Source organism: Marmota monax, unplaced genomic scaffold (assembly GCF_021218885.2).
Source record: "Marmota monax isolate L192 unplaced genomic scaffold, Marmota_monax_Labrador192_F-V1.1 WCK01_AAM20220418_F8-fsc00114, whole genome shotgun sequence".
Lineage (NCBI taxonomy): Eukaryota > Metazoa > Chordata > Mammalia > Rodentia > Sciuridae > Marmota > Marmota monax.
The window spans coordinates 4,081,986-4,096,688 of record NW_026694943.1 but is presented as its reverse complement, the minus strand read 5'-3'; the positions used below and the strand labels follow the sequence as shown (position 1 = coordinate 4,096,688).

The following is a 14,703-nucleotide window of genomic DNA, read 5'->3' as shown; positions in this document are numbered from 1 at the left end:
ACTGAGATTGCTGGTGTTTAAAATGCAGAATGTTTGTGTACACAAATGCCTGAACATATGAAAACACTTAAAACTCATTAGAACATAACAGAACATTTCAATGCTGGAGAAGGTGGTATTTTTCTTGGGGTGGGGAATGCCAGGCATTGAATTTAGGGCCTCACACATGTTAGGTGAATGCACCTACCACTGAGCTACACCCCACTTTTGTTTTGTATTTTATTTTGAGACAGAGTCTCACTAAGTTACTGAAGCAGGACTTGGACTTTGGATCCTCCTGCCTGAGCCTCTTGAATTGTTGGAATTACAGTTACAGGTGTGAGTCACTGTACCCTGCTGGGATAAGGAGATTTCAGTGGATGAATGAGCCACCTTCACTGCCCCTGGGAAGCAGGCCACACTGGAAACCACTGAGAGAACTCATGGTTTGCATCATTTCCCCACTTCCGTTTGCAGAGAGAAAGTTCTGACCCTTGCCCTGTCTGCCTGACCTACTCTGCTCAGTTATTGCCCACATGTCCCAAGGGACATGCAAGAGCGAGGACAGCTATGCACAAAAGCCATCCACACTGCTAGAAAGTAGTGTAAAAGGCCTGGCCCATAAGCATCCCTAGTGACATCCAGATTTGGCTCCCAAACAGGCAAGACTTGACCACATGCCAACCACAGCTGCCAATCTTGGTTATAGCCTCAGTCTCCCTCTTAAATTACAGACCCACATTTCCTCCTCTCCAAGCACAACTAACAAACATTAACATCCTGCCACAATCGCTTAAGGTCTGCTTTTCAGATCTGCAGCTTTGAGCTGAGGTCTCCCATGGTCTGGCCTGGGTCCTTCTTCTATTTCCCTCCCTTCTTCCCAAGTCATAACTCTTATGACATTAACCCTTATCCTGAGCACGTCTGCCCGCTTTTTGTACATATGTGTACATGCATAAATAGAATACAATACTGCATCATGTGAACTGGGACTTTGCAGATGGTCCCCAATTTAGAGTTTGGAATCTGCAGTCAGCAGAAACTATGGTTTTGAATTTTCATCCTTTCCCAGGCTGGTGATATGCAGTGTGATCCTGCCTCATAATGCTGGGCCAGCAGTGAGGTAGATCTGATCCCAGTCAGATCTGTGACCAGAGGGGAAACAGGTGACACTCTATAGCATGTGGTGTTGCTCAGGTAGGTGTCGAGAAGGACAGGTATCTGAAATGCATCTTCAACTTACGATATCCTCAGCTTATGATGAGTCCATCAGGACATGGGAAGAACACCTGTAGATACAATTCCACCAAGTGTTTCGCCGCTCTGTATTTCTTGGGGTGGTGGTGGGGGGCTGGGCATTGAGCCTAGGGCCTTGCACATGCTAGGTAAGTAAGTGCTACTGCTACTGAGCTCCTCCTCCAGCTTTTGTTTTGTATTTTATTTTGAGACAGAGTCTCACTAAGTTGCTGAAGCAGGACTTGGACTTTTTGTCGCCTGCCTGGGCCTCTGGTCTCATGACTGTTCCCAGGAGTAGCACTCCTGGTTGTACACCATGTACGTCCCTAATTGGCATGGAGTCCTCTCTTGGGAAGGCAGCCCCCTTAGACAGCACTGTGGCTTGTCCTTCCCATTACTCTGCTTCAGAAAGGTGGAATGATTCATTTGATGGGGAACGGGGGTTGGAAGAAACACCATCTTACAGTGGAGTCCTGGTAACAATAACTCGTCTGCAAAATCATTCAGGAAGTCCTTGTGGACTGGAGACCATATGATCTCTCCTCCGTGAATTTTAAAGACACTGAATATTGGATCCCAATCTGTCTTCTCTGCCCCATCTCTGGGCTGACACAACTATCTGTGATTCTCTGAACACAGACCAATCTTCCCCTTTCTGGTCCTCCTTCACTGAATTATATCTTAACCACTCTGCAAGGCTCGCTTAGATGCCATCTCAGGAGAGTCTTACTGGACCTAAGATTACTGTCAATCTGTCTCCACTGGTAATGGAAAGCATAATTTTTCAGATGAACATTTATTATATTCCACTCCAAAATATGACCTCATCTAATGATGAAATTCGCCTCCCCCCTTCTCAAAAATTCATGAAACCACCCCAGAATCCACCACCTATGTTCCATACCTATGCTATTTGCTCCTTCTAGGCACATGGTAGAGTGCTTTTCTCCCTGTCTCTGTCTGTTACATTACAGCAGATTTTTCCGAATCAATTCTTTGTTTTATAAAATATTACAAAAAATACACACTAAAAATTTCAGAATACCAGGTTACATAAAATGGAAGTATGATTTCAGTCCCTGCAGGGAAATAAAAGGGATCATTTGATATACATCAAATATTTTCACTGCATATAAAGATACACAGCATTACTTTTAAAAAATTGGAAATATTACAAATATTGTTTTTAAAGCAACTTCATTTTTTACTTTTTATATCCTGAACATCTTTTCCCTGTTACATTATTTATTTATTCTTGTTAACAGCTTGATGTCACACACAAAAATATATATGTTTGGCCTTTTTCTTGAAGTTTTATGCTTTAATTTCTACATTAAAGTGTAACATATCTTTATTTTGAGAACACGGTTCTATAGAACTCTAAAGTTTATGTTTAAAAATTGTGAGCCAGGGCCTGCCTGGGGTTTAGCTCAATTGTAGAATGCTTGAGGCCCCCAGTTTGATCCCCAGCAGCACCAAAAGAAAAAAAAAAGTCTGTCAAATGTCCAAACACCAGGTCATCAGCAATCCACCCATTCACTACTAATTTGAAAAATCATCTTTATCAAATTATTTTCTACATTTAATGGAATCTATTTAAGGGTACTCATGGGTGCCTTTTTAAAAAAAAATTCCATTCCTTTTAGTCTACTCTTTTTGTTTCTGTGGCAGTGTTCCCTGTTTGACATACATCACCCTGATTTCCTTTCTGAAGTTAGTTACGGCTTCTGTCAATATTCCTACGATTTTTATTTTATTATTTTGCAATCTAGACAAATGTTATTAACTAGCTCGTACCCTTCACAGCTTTGATGGTAATCACTGCCCAGCAATTTTATAGTATTTGATGTTCATTTAACAGACAAATGAAGAAGACTGCTTAATACTCAATATTCCCAGAGTACCCCCTAACCCCCAAGAACATGATATATACCTCATTATTTATTCAGGTGTTGCTGTATTTGTCTTTCAATAAAACTTTAGACTTTTCTTGCTTTATGTTCATTTCTTGTTAAATTAATTCTAGGGGGTTTTATAGTTTAAGGAACATGAGTCAATGGGATTATTTTCCCCATTAAAGTATCTGTTTATTGCTGATATGAACTTTACATATTTACTATATATCCAAGTAGCAAATGAAATGTGTATGTAGTTAGTATGTAAAATAAATTTGTATAAAATTAGCATGTAAAATGAATTTTTAGCTGACTTTTTGAATTTTCTAGATATACAATCATACTAAATATAAACAGTGAAAAAGTCTTCTCATTCTCCTCACTATTGATACGTTTTTATTGTACCTGCTCAATTCCAGTGGCTGGAACTTATAAAGTAATGATCAATCACAGTGTTGATTAAAAGTATTCCTCTCATATCCCTAAATACATCAAGTGTGTCCAGAAGGCTATATTGCTTATGGGGATGCTGTTAATTTTTGCTTTTTAATTTTATTTAAAATTTTCTACTGCATGAGGTGTATCATTCCATTTATTTATTTATTTTTAAATATTTTTTAATTGTAGATGGACACAATACCTTTTTTTTTTGGTTTTATTTGTTTTTATGTTGTACTGAGAATTGAACCCAGTACCTCACACATGCAAGGCAAGTACTCTACCACTGAGCTACAACCCCAGTCCCCATTTAATTATTTTATTTGTTCTTTTTAGATAGGCATAGACAGTAGAGAGTATTTTGATATATTATACGTACATAGAGTAAACTTATTCTAATCAGGATCCCATTCTTTGATACCTCTTTTCCAAAAGTTACTTTTCATTACTTTGTAATTAATACAGCTCTTTTAAACAACAAGTAGTTTTTTTAAAAAAATTTATTGCTATAATGTCAATATGAATAGTACTAAAGCATTAATGGTGAAAATATTTAAACATTTATTGCTGCAACTAGCAACAGGCTTGCAAGTTTTAGAAAGCCCCACAACAATCTGCTTGCCCCATTTACCAAAAAAGATGTGAACAGTAGGTGTGGTGGTGCATGCCTGTGATACTGGTTACCCAGGAGCTTAAGGCAGGCGGATTGCAAGTTCAAGGACAGCCTTGGCAACTTAGTGAGACCCTGTTTCAAAATAAACAGGTCTGGAGGTGCAGTCCAGTGGTAGAGATAAGGCCCTGGGTTCCATCCCCAGTACTGCAAAAAATGTGTGTGGGGGGAGTAAATAAATCCATATAAAGATCCACTAAATTACTCTATTTTGGCTAGTTTCCCAATACTCCTTGCTTAAAATTCTGTTTTCTTTGAATACGAATATCATTATACCAAACACTGCAAAAAACTCAGAAACCACCTCATGTAATTGTAATTTTCTGTACTATAGCTTATATAGGGAGAAAGTAATTTGACTCTTTTTTCAGGACACAGGCTAAATGTTCTTGGCTCTGATGGGGTAAAATAGCAGTTGTACAATGTAATGCTAAAAGTCATTGTGCAAAAAAATTCCTTAAAAAGCCTATGCATTTTGTGAATTGCAAAACAAGTTTAACCTCTGGACTACATTTTAAAATTACTTTATGTTAACTTTCATAGCACTAATCTCTGCGTGACAGTGTTTTGACAAGGATCTTATTTGAACTCCATGTTTTATGATGATAAGCAGAACACTCTGAGTACATTGCTTAGTGTATACATAAATCACAGGCAGGGATGGGCTGAATAGCTCACTGAAAATAAATTTGCATTTTATAGTACATAAAGAAACGGTCAAGGTTAGGTTAGACATTCCTCAATTTCAAAACTTCTTTCAAAACTTTTTTTGCTTTTTAATTTAACTATTCTTTAAATTAATTGAATTACTGCTTCAACAAACTATGTGGCAAATATGCTTATGCTCACCATAAAAGCCTGGTGGCCATTTAGACACACTGTAGATTAGTCATTCAGTTACCTGCTGTGTACTATTTGTTTTTCATCACACAACCACTTATTTAGTGCCTATTATATGCAATGCAGAGGGTTTCCTGAGGAGAGAATGGAATGAAAGGGAAGACTGAGGGGTGGTTAGCACAGCAGGGCAGACAGGGTTGGGGGCTCAGGGTTGGGTTCAAATCCCTGCTCCCCTGGTTCTGGCTGCCTGTCTTTGAGCAAACACCTACTCTGATGGTTGGTCTCCTATCTGGACAATGAGGGTCCTTCTGGTCACTACCTCCTAGAGTTGTTACAACGATGAAATGAGTCAGCACACAAATCCCCGAGCAGGCTCTGACACACAGCAAGTCCCCAGGAAGGAAAGTGAACTCCTTACTATCAGCAAAGATGCAGGGACCATGTCTGTCATCCACATAAGGCCTTTCTGGTAGGCCATGGCGTTTTGTGCCGTTTTACAGATGGGAGAACTAGGGCATGGAAGGGTTGTCACATCTCCATGGAGTGGGTAGCACCATGGGGGCACAAATGGTGGTCTTAGGGATTGAGAAGAGTTATGGCCAATTGACAGGTGGGACCAGGGACACTGCACATCTTACAGCATGCAGGATAGTCCCACAGAGAGTCAGCCTGTGACACAGGTGGCTTTTCCATGAGATTGGCTAGGAGTTGAAAAACAGCCCAGCCCGATGGCACACACCTGTCATTTCAGCTACCTGGGAGGCTGAGGGAGGTTGAGGCAGGAGGATCACAAGTTTGAGGCCAGCTGGGCAACTTAATGAGACCCTGTCTCAAAATAAAAAATGAAAAGTGCTGAGGATGTGGCATCTCTGGGTTGAATCCTCAGTATTAGGGGGGACAAAAGAAGAAAAAAAAAAGTAAGGCAAATACATTTAAAAAAATTGCTCAATTAAGTTCTGCATTATTGACCGGCATTCATTAATGTAAATAAATTTAGAGGAATAATCAGATGTTACATGATAGGGATCTATGGACTTGACAAGATTGGCTAAAAGTAACATACACTAAATGACTTAGCTACTGTAGTTTTCAAAAAGTTTCCAATTTCACTATCCTTGGCAGTGACAGTCTTCCTCAGAAAAGGATTCAAACATTTTGATTAGCGTTCCTTTTGGCACCAAGAGTATATTTGAGGTGTTAAATATGCCAAGTAAGTTTAAGATGGTCCTAGATGCCTCTGTATGAGGACACACCAAATAGTGTTAGTAGTATTTTCTAGAGTCATTGATCTGATCATTCTAAAAGCTTTGTTAACAAAACAAAAAACAAAACAAAAAGGGGCTGGGGGTGCGCTTGCCTAGCATGCATGAGACCCTGGGTTCAATATCTAGCACTGAAAAAGGGGTATAAAAATTGTGTGCGTACTGATATTTACTTGAAAGAGTATCTGTGAAGGTTCATCTGGGAAGTATCGCTCCTTTGTAACTTGAAGTGCAATGGTAGCTGGCATCCATCTGTACAGCTTGTGCCAACGTCCGTGCTTTATCCAGCACCACTGTTCATCAGGTAGATATTGGAGAAACTGAGGTTTTGTTAAGGGACCAAACCAAGGTCACAGACAGCACACGGTCAAGAGTAATTCAAACCCAAGTGACTGGAGCCTGCAACCTAATATGCTTAGCAGCTCTGAAGCAAATGATCTCTATTATCCAGATTCTTATTGCATTAAAGTAGAAAATGACCAAGAAATTATATTAGCATCAGAGTGACTCCAAATATTAATCTAATATAGTTCCCCTGAAGTTTTGAAAGATCAGGTTATAAAAGTTATGGGTACCTAGTTTTTAATTGTATTTTATGAAATATTTGATACAAAAGAATATGTGTAAGGTAGCAGCAATTAGAAATTATGTCATCAAAATTACACATCAATATATGTAAGGTAGCAGCAATTAGAAATTATGTAAGCATGATGAGTAATTTCAGAGGGGAGGCAGAGATGTGGGACCAGAGAGAACCCTAAACTCTAATAGTTAAGATCCTAAAAAACCCATGGAGAAAAATAAATAGAAGCTAGGCCTCTAATTTGTTCTTGTTATTTTATCACAATAAAGGGGAGGGAGGAAGGAAGCTTGGTAATTATTTGACATTTGTTTTATATTTTTCTTCTGAAAATCAATTCTAAAAAACTGCTACCATGATGTACTACTTCTATTGAGCCAGGCCGCAAAATCTCTCAGTTCCCATCATCCTGACAAGTGAAGATTCCTTCTTCTCATGTCATTAATACCTTTGGATGAGTTTCATATTTAATATGCACGTTAGCAAATCCAAATGGGTCCCCCTTGTCTCTATTCAAGAGATAAACTGAAGGCACTCCAGGTAAAGAAATTTTATTCAAAGAATCTTGCAAAAATGGAAAAGTAAATGGATAATGTAGAATCTGACCATAAAATTAAAGCCATTCTTTTCTATTTTTGGCACTAGGGATTGAACACAGGAGGGCCACGCCCCCAGCCCTAGGTTCTTTTCAAACTAATAAGTGAACTTTCATGACAAAAGGTCAGAACTAGACTCTTAACAGTTCCTAGCATGGACATGAGGTAGCAAAACCGAGACATTTGTTTTGTGGGAAAGCCTATATCACTGCTGAAGCTCAGCAGCAAGGGGTAGAGAGCTAGAGTGAGAGGATGCTTGGAACACCTAGAAAAAGAGCTGACTATGTCTGTATAAGCCTCAGACACTGCAGGACCTGGCACACGGGGAACAACGTTCCTAGCTGAACACAGATTCTAAGACGATGCGGAGACCTAAAGATAAGAGGTAACATTTTGTAAGAGATTATTTCTGTGATTCCTCCAAAGTGGAAATCGTAAGAGAACAGGGAAGAAAAGGTACAATAAACCTATTTAAAAGATAAGCCACACATGGGAGAAGAAGCACGTAACAGCAAAATATTCACATTTGGAATGTATGAAAGATTTCTATGAGTTCATAAGAAAATGATAAACAGTACAATAGAAAATAGACAATTCATGAATGCCTGGAAATGCCCATGAATGTTTCATCTTACAACTACAAAGAAATATAATTTCACTACTATTGGATTGGAGCCAAAACAAAACAAACACCCTAATGATACAAGTTTTGGGAAAAAATGTGAAGAAACTGGAAATGCCATAACAACTGGTGGCAATACGAATTGCTACTATTAGGGGATCAGTTTGGCTCGTCCATTCAGCTGATGCTGAGCATACCTTCTCACTTCCCAAAGCTCACGCCTCACCATCCACTCTGAAAACATCTTCTCAGAGACACGGACAAGAATGTTTCTGAAGCGTCACTGATAACAGCAGTCACTGGAAGAATATCAAAGCCCCTCAACAAACCAGGGACAAATGCACATGCTATCTCCATGCAAAGGAAACTGCACTGCAGGCAAAGCAAGGCGGCTTCATCACAGCGACAGGCATCCATGCAAAAATGTAATGCTCAACAAAAAAACCAACTTACACAGAGTGGGGTTGGCAACTACAGCCTACAGGACCAATCCAGCCTGCCTCCTGGGTTTGTATCACCTGAAATTTTTTTTTTCACATTTTAAAAATTAAAAAAAAATAATAATTCATCATGTATTAAAACTATAAAATTTAAATGTCAGGGTCCATAAATAGAATGTATTAGAACACAGTCACACCCATTCATAAGCAAGAACTAGCTAATGAATGTATGTTTTATCTGGCTGATTCCTAATTGAGTATTTGTGACAGAGACTTTTTGACCCACAAAGCATAAAATATTTACTTGACCTTTACAGAAAAAGTTTGCTGACCCTTGTGATAGAACAATAAGATACAAAAATGTTGAACATCTGTGGTTCCCAAATTATGCACAAAGGTGTCATGAGGCACTGGAGTGAACTCAGAGGACCTGTGGGACGTTTTACTTTTCTTTTTTTGGTATTGGGGACTGAACCCAGGGGTCCTTTACTTATGAGCTATATCCCTGGCACTTGTTTTTTATTTTAAAATTTGAGAAAGGCCCTCACTAAGTTGCTGAGGCTAACTAACATTTTACTTTCTAGAGGGCGATACAGCAATAGTCGACACTCCTTGGACACTGCAAGTCCTACTACTCTGAGGTGGTTGACCAAGTCGACATTAGTGCCTTTTCAATGACAATGTACATTTTCAAAGTTAAATTTGAAGCAGTCACTACAGTTAAAAGCAAGAACTATGTGAAAATCAATGTTGAACAGGAAATTAGGCTGTGGGTGTGGACAGTTTCCCAGGGTCAGGGGGTTGTTAGTGCCCACCAAGAACACATGTGTCGTTAATGAGGGATGGTAGTTATTTAAGAATAGATGATTTATGTTTTTTCCTTTTAGTTTTCAGACAGCTACTATGTTGTTAGGACACAAATAACCATTAATTTATTTGGATCTAACTACTACTTACTCAATGGAGGAGTTAAATATTTCTTTTGACTTGGGTGGCTGTCAAAACAAACAAACAAACAAACAAAAAACCTACTAAGTCACTAAGGGTATCATAAACAGATGTTTGGAAACCTTTGTTGTAGATCTTTGTACATACATATGTGATAAGAGAATAAACGTACACTCAGGAGTAACACCAATGTATCAAAAACAATATGCCTTCAAATCTTTTTTTCCCCCCACTATGGTGGGGGGGTGGGAAGAAATGGGATCAGAGAAGTGTCTTAGTTCATTTTCTGTTGCTATAACAGAATATCTAAGCCTGGGTGACTTACAAGGAAAAGGGGTTTATTTTGGCTCCAGGCTCTGGAAGTCCTGAGCTTGGCACCAGCATCCTCTTTACCTGTGGCGTGGGCCTCATGGCAGAAAGCGGAAAGGCAAGCACATGCACACAGAGGCAAGACTGAGGGTAGCCTTGTGGTAACACACCCAGTCCCTCAAGAGTGGGGACCGACTCCTGTGGTACAGCATGAGGCTATTCATGAGAGCTCCACACCCCTGACCCAAATACCTCCCTTGAGGCCCTCCCAGCCTCAACCTGAGGTCCGGTGGGGCCAGACCATGTTAAAACAGGGAGGCTCACGGGAACGACATCTTAAATCTCTTATTTCTTAAAACAAACAAACAAACAAAGAAGACAAAAACCAAAACAACAAAAACAAAAACAAAGCCCCCAGAGCTCTAAAGTACACGTAGCAATATATTGAATTTTTGATGAAGCTGAATGGCAGGAACATAGGTATTTGTATTTTAACTTATATACATTCTCAAATAGTGTACAACCAGAAAAATTCCCTTACATTTTTTTTTTTTTAAGGGCCAAGGAGAAGCTCTTTGAAGAAAAGATGGCGACTCCAGACAAAGTACAGTAGGCAGAACAGAAGCCAGTATAGAGCATGAGGGAAGAATGAGATTTGGCACCGAGGACAGAAATAGACTTGGGATAACATGGACTGGCCTCCCATAGGGTGGGCTTTCCTGAACACAGGGTTAAAGGCACCACCTGTGAAGAGCGGTTCCCTAAGCAGGCACAGACCTCCAACCAGGCTCTCTAATAGGTCACCACTTATCCTTGATGCAATTGTGAATATGATTACTCAAAAAAAAAGGAAGTTACCATAACAAAGTGGAGCCCAGGCTGAGATCAGCGTGTTTAAATAACGTCAAAGGCTGAGGCCCTGGAGCATTAAAGCTCACAAATTGGAAGATTGCTTGAGCTCAGAATTTTTTCTTTGGTACCAGGGATTGAACCCAGAAGTGCTTAACCACTTAGTCACCTCCCCAGCTGTTTTTCAATTTTTTATTATGAGCCAGGGTCTCACTATGTTGTTCAGGGCCTTGCTAAGTTGCCCAGGCTTGCTTCCAACTGTGATCCTCCTGCCTCAGCCTCTGAGTCACTGGGAGTATAGGCATGCACCACCGCGCACGGCTCAGATTTTTTTAAAAGGGCAGATGAAAATACAGGAACGTTTAGTTTGGTCTGATTTTCTTCTACAAAAATGAAGGATTATTTAAAATGTCATGGCCTCTGCTGTACCATCTATAAGATGGGGATAATAACTGACCCCCCACAAGACTTGAGAGTAAATGAGAAGATGTGAGGGCCTTAGCATAGGCCTGGTGCCCCAGAAAATGGGTGTGGATAGTGAGAGTGACTAGGCCTGGTTCCCAGCCCTACTGAGCATTCCTTGGCACTGCTGGGCTCATTCATGAGATCTCCAAATCCTAATCCTGAAACATTCGAGGCAGGGCTCCGGCATGCTCTGTGGGCGCTGGTCTGGCACCTCTCTGCTGCACGTGTGTCGGTGCCCATGCACCAGGCAGCACCCGGGCACACAGCCAGATCTGGGTAACTCCCTGTGGAGGACAAAAAGGCTTGCGACCACCGAGGTGGCTTCCTGACAAGCACTTTTGGATAAGGGTGACTGATGTCGAATGTGGATGGGGCACTGAAGGCCACCTGAGCACAGATCACAGGACAGTGAATAAGATTATGTGACATCATGAGGCCAGAGCCATACACCCACAGCTCTTTATCTTTCCTGAGTCATGGTGCCCTTTGAGAATCTAATGAGCATTGTGGAGTCTTTCTCTTCTTTAAAACAATAAGCCCTTAGGCACACATGTGCAAGCCAGTATTTAATTATGGGAGGGGGCTGTAGACTCCCTAATTCTATCCACAGATATTGGCTGTGACTGTCACTAACGACCCCTGGCTATGAGGATGTACAAGTGTATACTCATATGAAAACAGGAATCAAAACCAATTAAGAGAGAAGAAAACAAATTTCAAAAATCCAAGGTTCAATGTGCTGGGATGTAGCTCCGTGGCAGAGCGCTTGCCTAGCATGTGCAAGGCCCCGGGTTCCATTCCCAGCAGTGAAACACACACACACGCACACACACACACACACACACAGTTCATGTGTAAGTTTGAAATTCACACAGTTTAAATATGAAATAACAGTTAAAAAATCCAAAACTTATCACCAGGCGCAGTGGTGCACACCTGTAATTCCGGTGGCTCAAGCAAGAGTCTGAGGCATGAGGATCGAAAGTCCAAAGCCAGCCTCAGCAAAAGTGAGGCACTAAGCAACTCAGTGAGACCCTGTCTCTAAATAAAATAGGGTTGGCTCAGTGGTTGAGTGGCCCTGAGTTCAATTTCCGGTACCAAAAACAAAAGAAAAAAAAATCTAAAAAAGTCAATGTTGTCTTTCTTTTACTTTGTTTTTATTGTTCTTTGAAAAAATAACACACAATTAGGGTTTGACACCACAGGAAGGTCTGCATTTTTAGCAGGAGAGGGAGGTTAGGTGGACTCGTGTGAGGACTGGTGACTCGTAAACAGCCATTATGGTGACCACAGCTCTTTTCCAAAAATTCATTTTTGTGAAGCATTTTGCTCTAGTCTGACAGATGCATGCAGTTAATTAAATAAACGCCACTCTCAAATCTAAATGGACTATTGATTCCCTTATCTTAGAATAATTATTCAGAGTAGACAAAATAATTTCATCCTTTTATGTGTTGGGATAGAACTAAAAATTAGACTAAACTTGCCTCAGCAAAACCAGCAATATGGAGGAAATTCTGCCTAGGAGCCGCCAGCTCCTCCTAAGGTTCTTCATTGTTCAAGGGAGCATTCAAGCTCCTATGTCACAGTGCCCACTGCCCAGGGTTTGCCTTTTGCACCACATTGGCATTTACTGGTAGAGACGTGTCATATCCCCTGATTCTCAGCTGCTAGCATCTAATGCAGCGGAAGGTTGGCAAATGTATACTGAAGCATTTCAAAGGACTGCAATATATTTCCAATTGCTTTCTTTTCTACATAGAAATGAAATTGTGGGGTCATTTGTTCATTTTCAGTCTTACCCAGAAATTCTGCCAAAGGGCCTTTTCAAATGCTTCATCCATTTTTCTATTAGATTACCACTGAGCCACCCGCTCAGTCCTTTACTGTTCTGAACACTAATCATGTCTATTATCTTTGCAAATGTTTCCTCCCAATCTGTCAACCTGCCTTTTTACCTTGTATCCTTCTCCATGCAGAGTATATTTTATTGGCATCCAAATTATCAATCTTTTTCTTAACAGATCTTCCCTACCATGAGGTCAGAAAGACAATCTCTGATAAACAACAGTTTTTAAAGGGATATAAATTCCTCCTGAGACTTCTGATAAGCTTTATGCCTACTGCATTTGATGTCTGTGGAAGCATGTCAAAATGGGCCTTTAGTGGTCTCTATTTTATTTCAGATGCCAAAACGATGTCAATTGCTCACATGCAAAAGGACAATGCTAGCTGATCTAGCAGGATCTGCAAAGAACCTGTCTGAAAATAGATTTTGCATCCTTCAGCCCAACAGTTAACCTTAGAACCTGGGAAAGAACATCTTAAAAGAAAATCATACAATGTACCTAATGCAAATCCCAAACCCCAAACCCCTTCTCACCACCCAGAGGAAGGATAGGGGCTGCTTCTCCCTCTCCTCCAGGCGGTAAGGGCGGCTTCAGAAGACCAACACCCATCTCCTGGCAGAGATCAAAGGTCTGCAGTGCTTGGAGACTAGGAGTAGAAGAAGCAGTGCAATTGTCTAAAGGGGATACTGGCCACAGTGTGGGGGTCTTTGGCTAGAAGAGGCTGGGTGGGTACCACCAATGCCAAAGCTTCAAACCTGCAAGGGCTAGGGCAGCCTGAGAGAAGACATGGGTGACAGAAGTTGCCACCTTCTTCCTGCTGTCAGGAGGACTAAAGTGGCAGAGGGAAGGAGCTTAAATTCGAATGAAATTTGGAGGCTTTGGTTTTTATATGACACATTGTTTACTAGAATGTCACTATTCTTGTGACTGAAAGTGAGAATAATAAAAAAAAAAATTAGGGGGATCAAACAGCACTAGAGAGTGAGAGAGAACTATCATACACTTCACCCCAGCAGGGAAGAACCACCACCCTACTCCACTGCAGGCCTGAGCAGGCAGAGGGGGAGAGACTGAGTCTCTTGACCACACCCTGTTCCTGCTATTCCACAAGCAGGCTTTGGGCAGACGTGCCAATGGAAAGTAGCATAGATGTACTTTGTGAGAGCACTGCAGGGCTAGTGTCTTGTGGTCTGAGCATGTTTATATAAATAACATATTTATACATAATAGACCAGGATTTTTAGACATTAAAAGTGGTATAAAAAGAGCTACTAATACACCCATGTGGATAGCAACATTGTTCATAACAGCCAAGAGGTGGACGCAACATTTTCAAATGCCCACCAATGAACGAATAGAGAAAGGGTGGTAAATAATTAAGTGGATTTTTTTCCAACCTTACAAAAGGAAATTCGGACACATACTATAACCTGGATGAAACTTGAGGACATTCTGCTAAGTAAATAAGCCAGTCACAGGAGGACAAAAAATGCCTGATTTCACATACATGGAACACTTGGAGGAGTCAAATCCATAGAGACAGAAAGTAGAATGCTGGATGCCAGGAGCTGGGAGGAGGAAGGATGAGGAATGTTTAACAGGCACAGGATTCAGGTTTGGTAGAGGAAAGGAGTTCCGGAGATGGTTGTTCAACAATGTGAATGTACTTCACTGCTGAACTGTGCATTTTAAAATGGTTAAGGTTAAGGTAAATTTATATGATG

At 40.6% G+C, this 14,703-nt stretch overlaps 1 protein-coding gene across 2 annotated transcripts in view; it reads right to left on the bottom strand.

Moving 5' to 3' along the window:
- The window catches only part of Mthfd1l (methylenetetrahydrofolate dehydrogenase (NADP+ dependent) 1 like), a 190,308-nt gene that overhangs the window by 96,459 nt on the left and 79,146 nt on the right, over positions 1–14,703 (bottom strand). Inside the window, exon 21 of one of the 2 annotated variants that reach the window (XM_058573639.1) lies at positions 8,564–8,636. The exons of the other annotated variant lie outside the window; for it this stretch is intronic. Within the exon in view, the coding sequence (XP_058429622.1) occupies positions 8,590–8,636 (47 nt within the window). The 3' untranslated portion in view covers positions 8,564–8,589. Of the gene's footprint in view, positions 1–8,563; positions 8,637–14,703 lie in introns of those variants that run through there. 2 annotated transcript variants of the gene reach the window in all.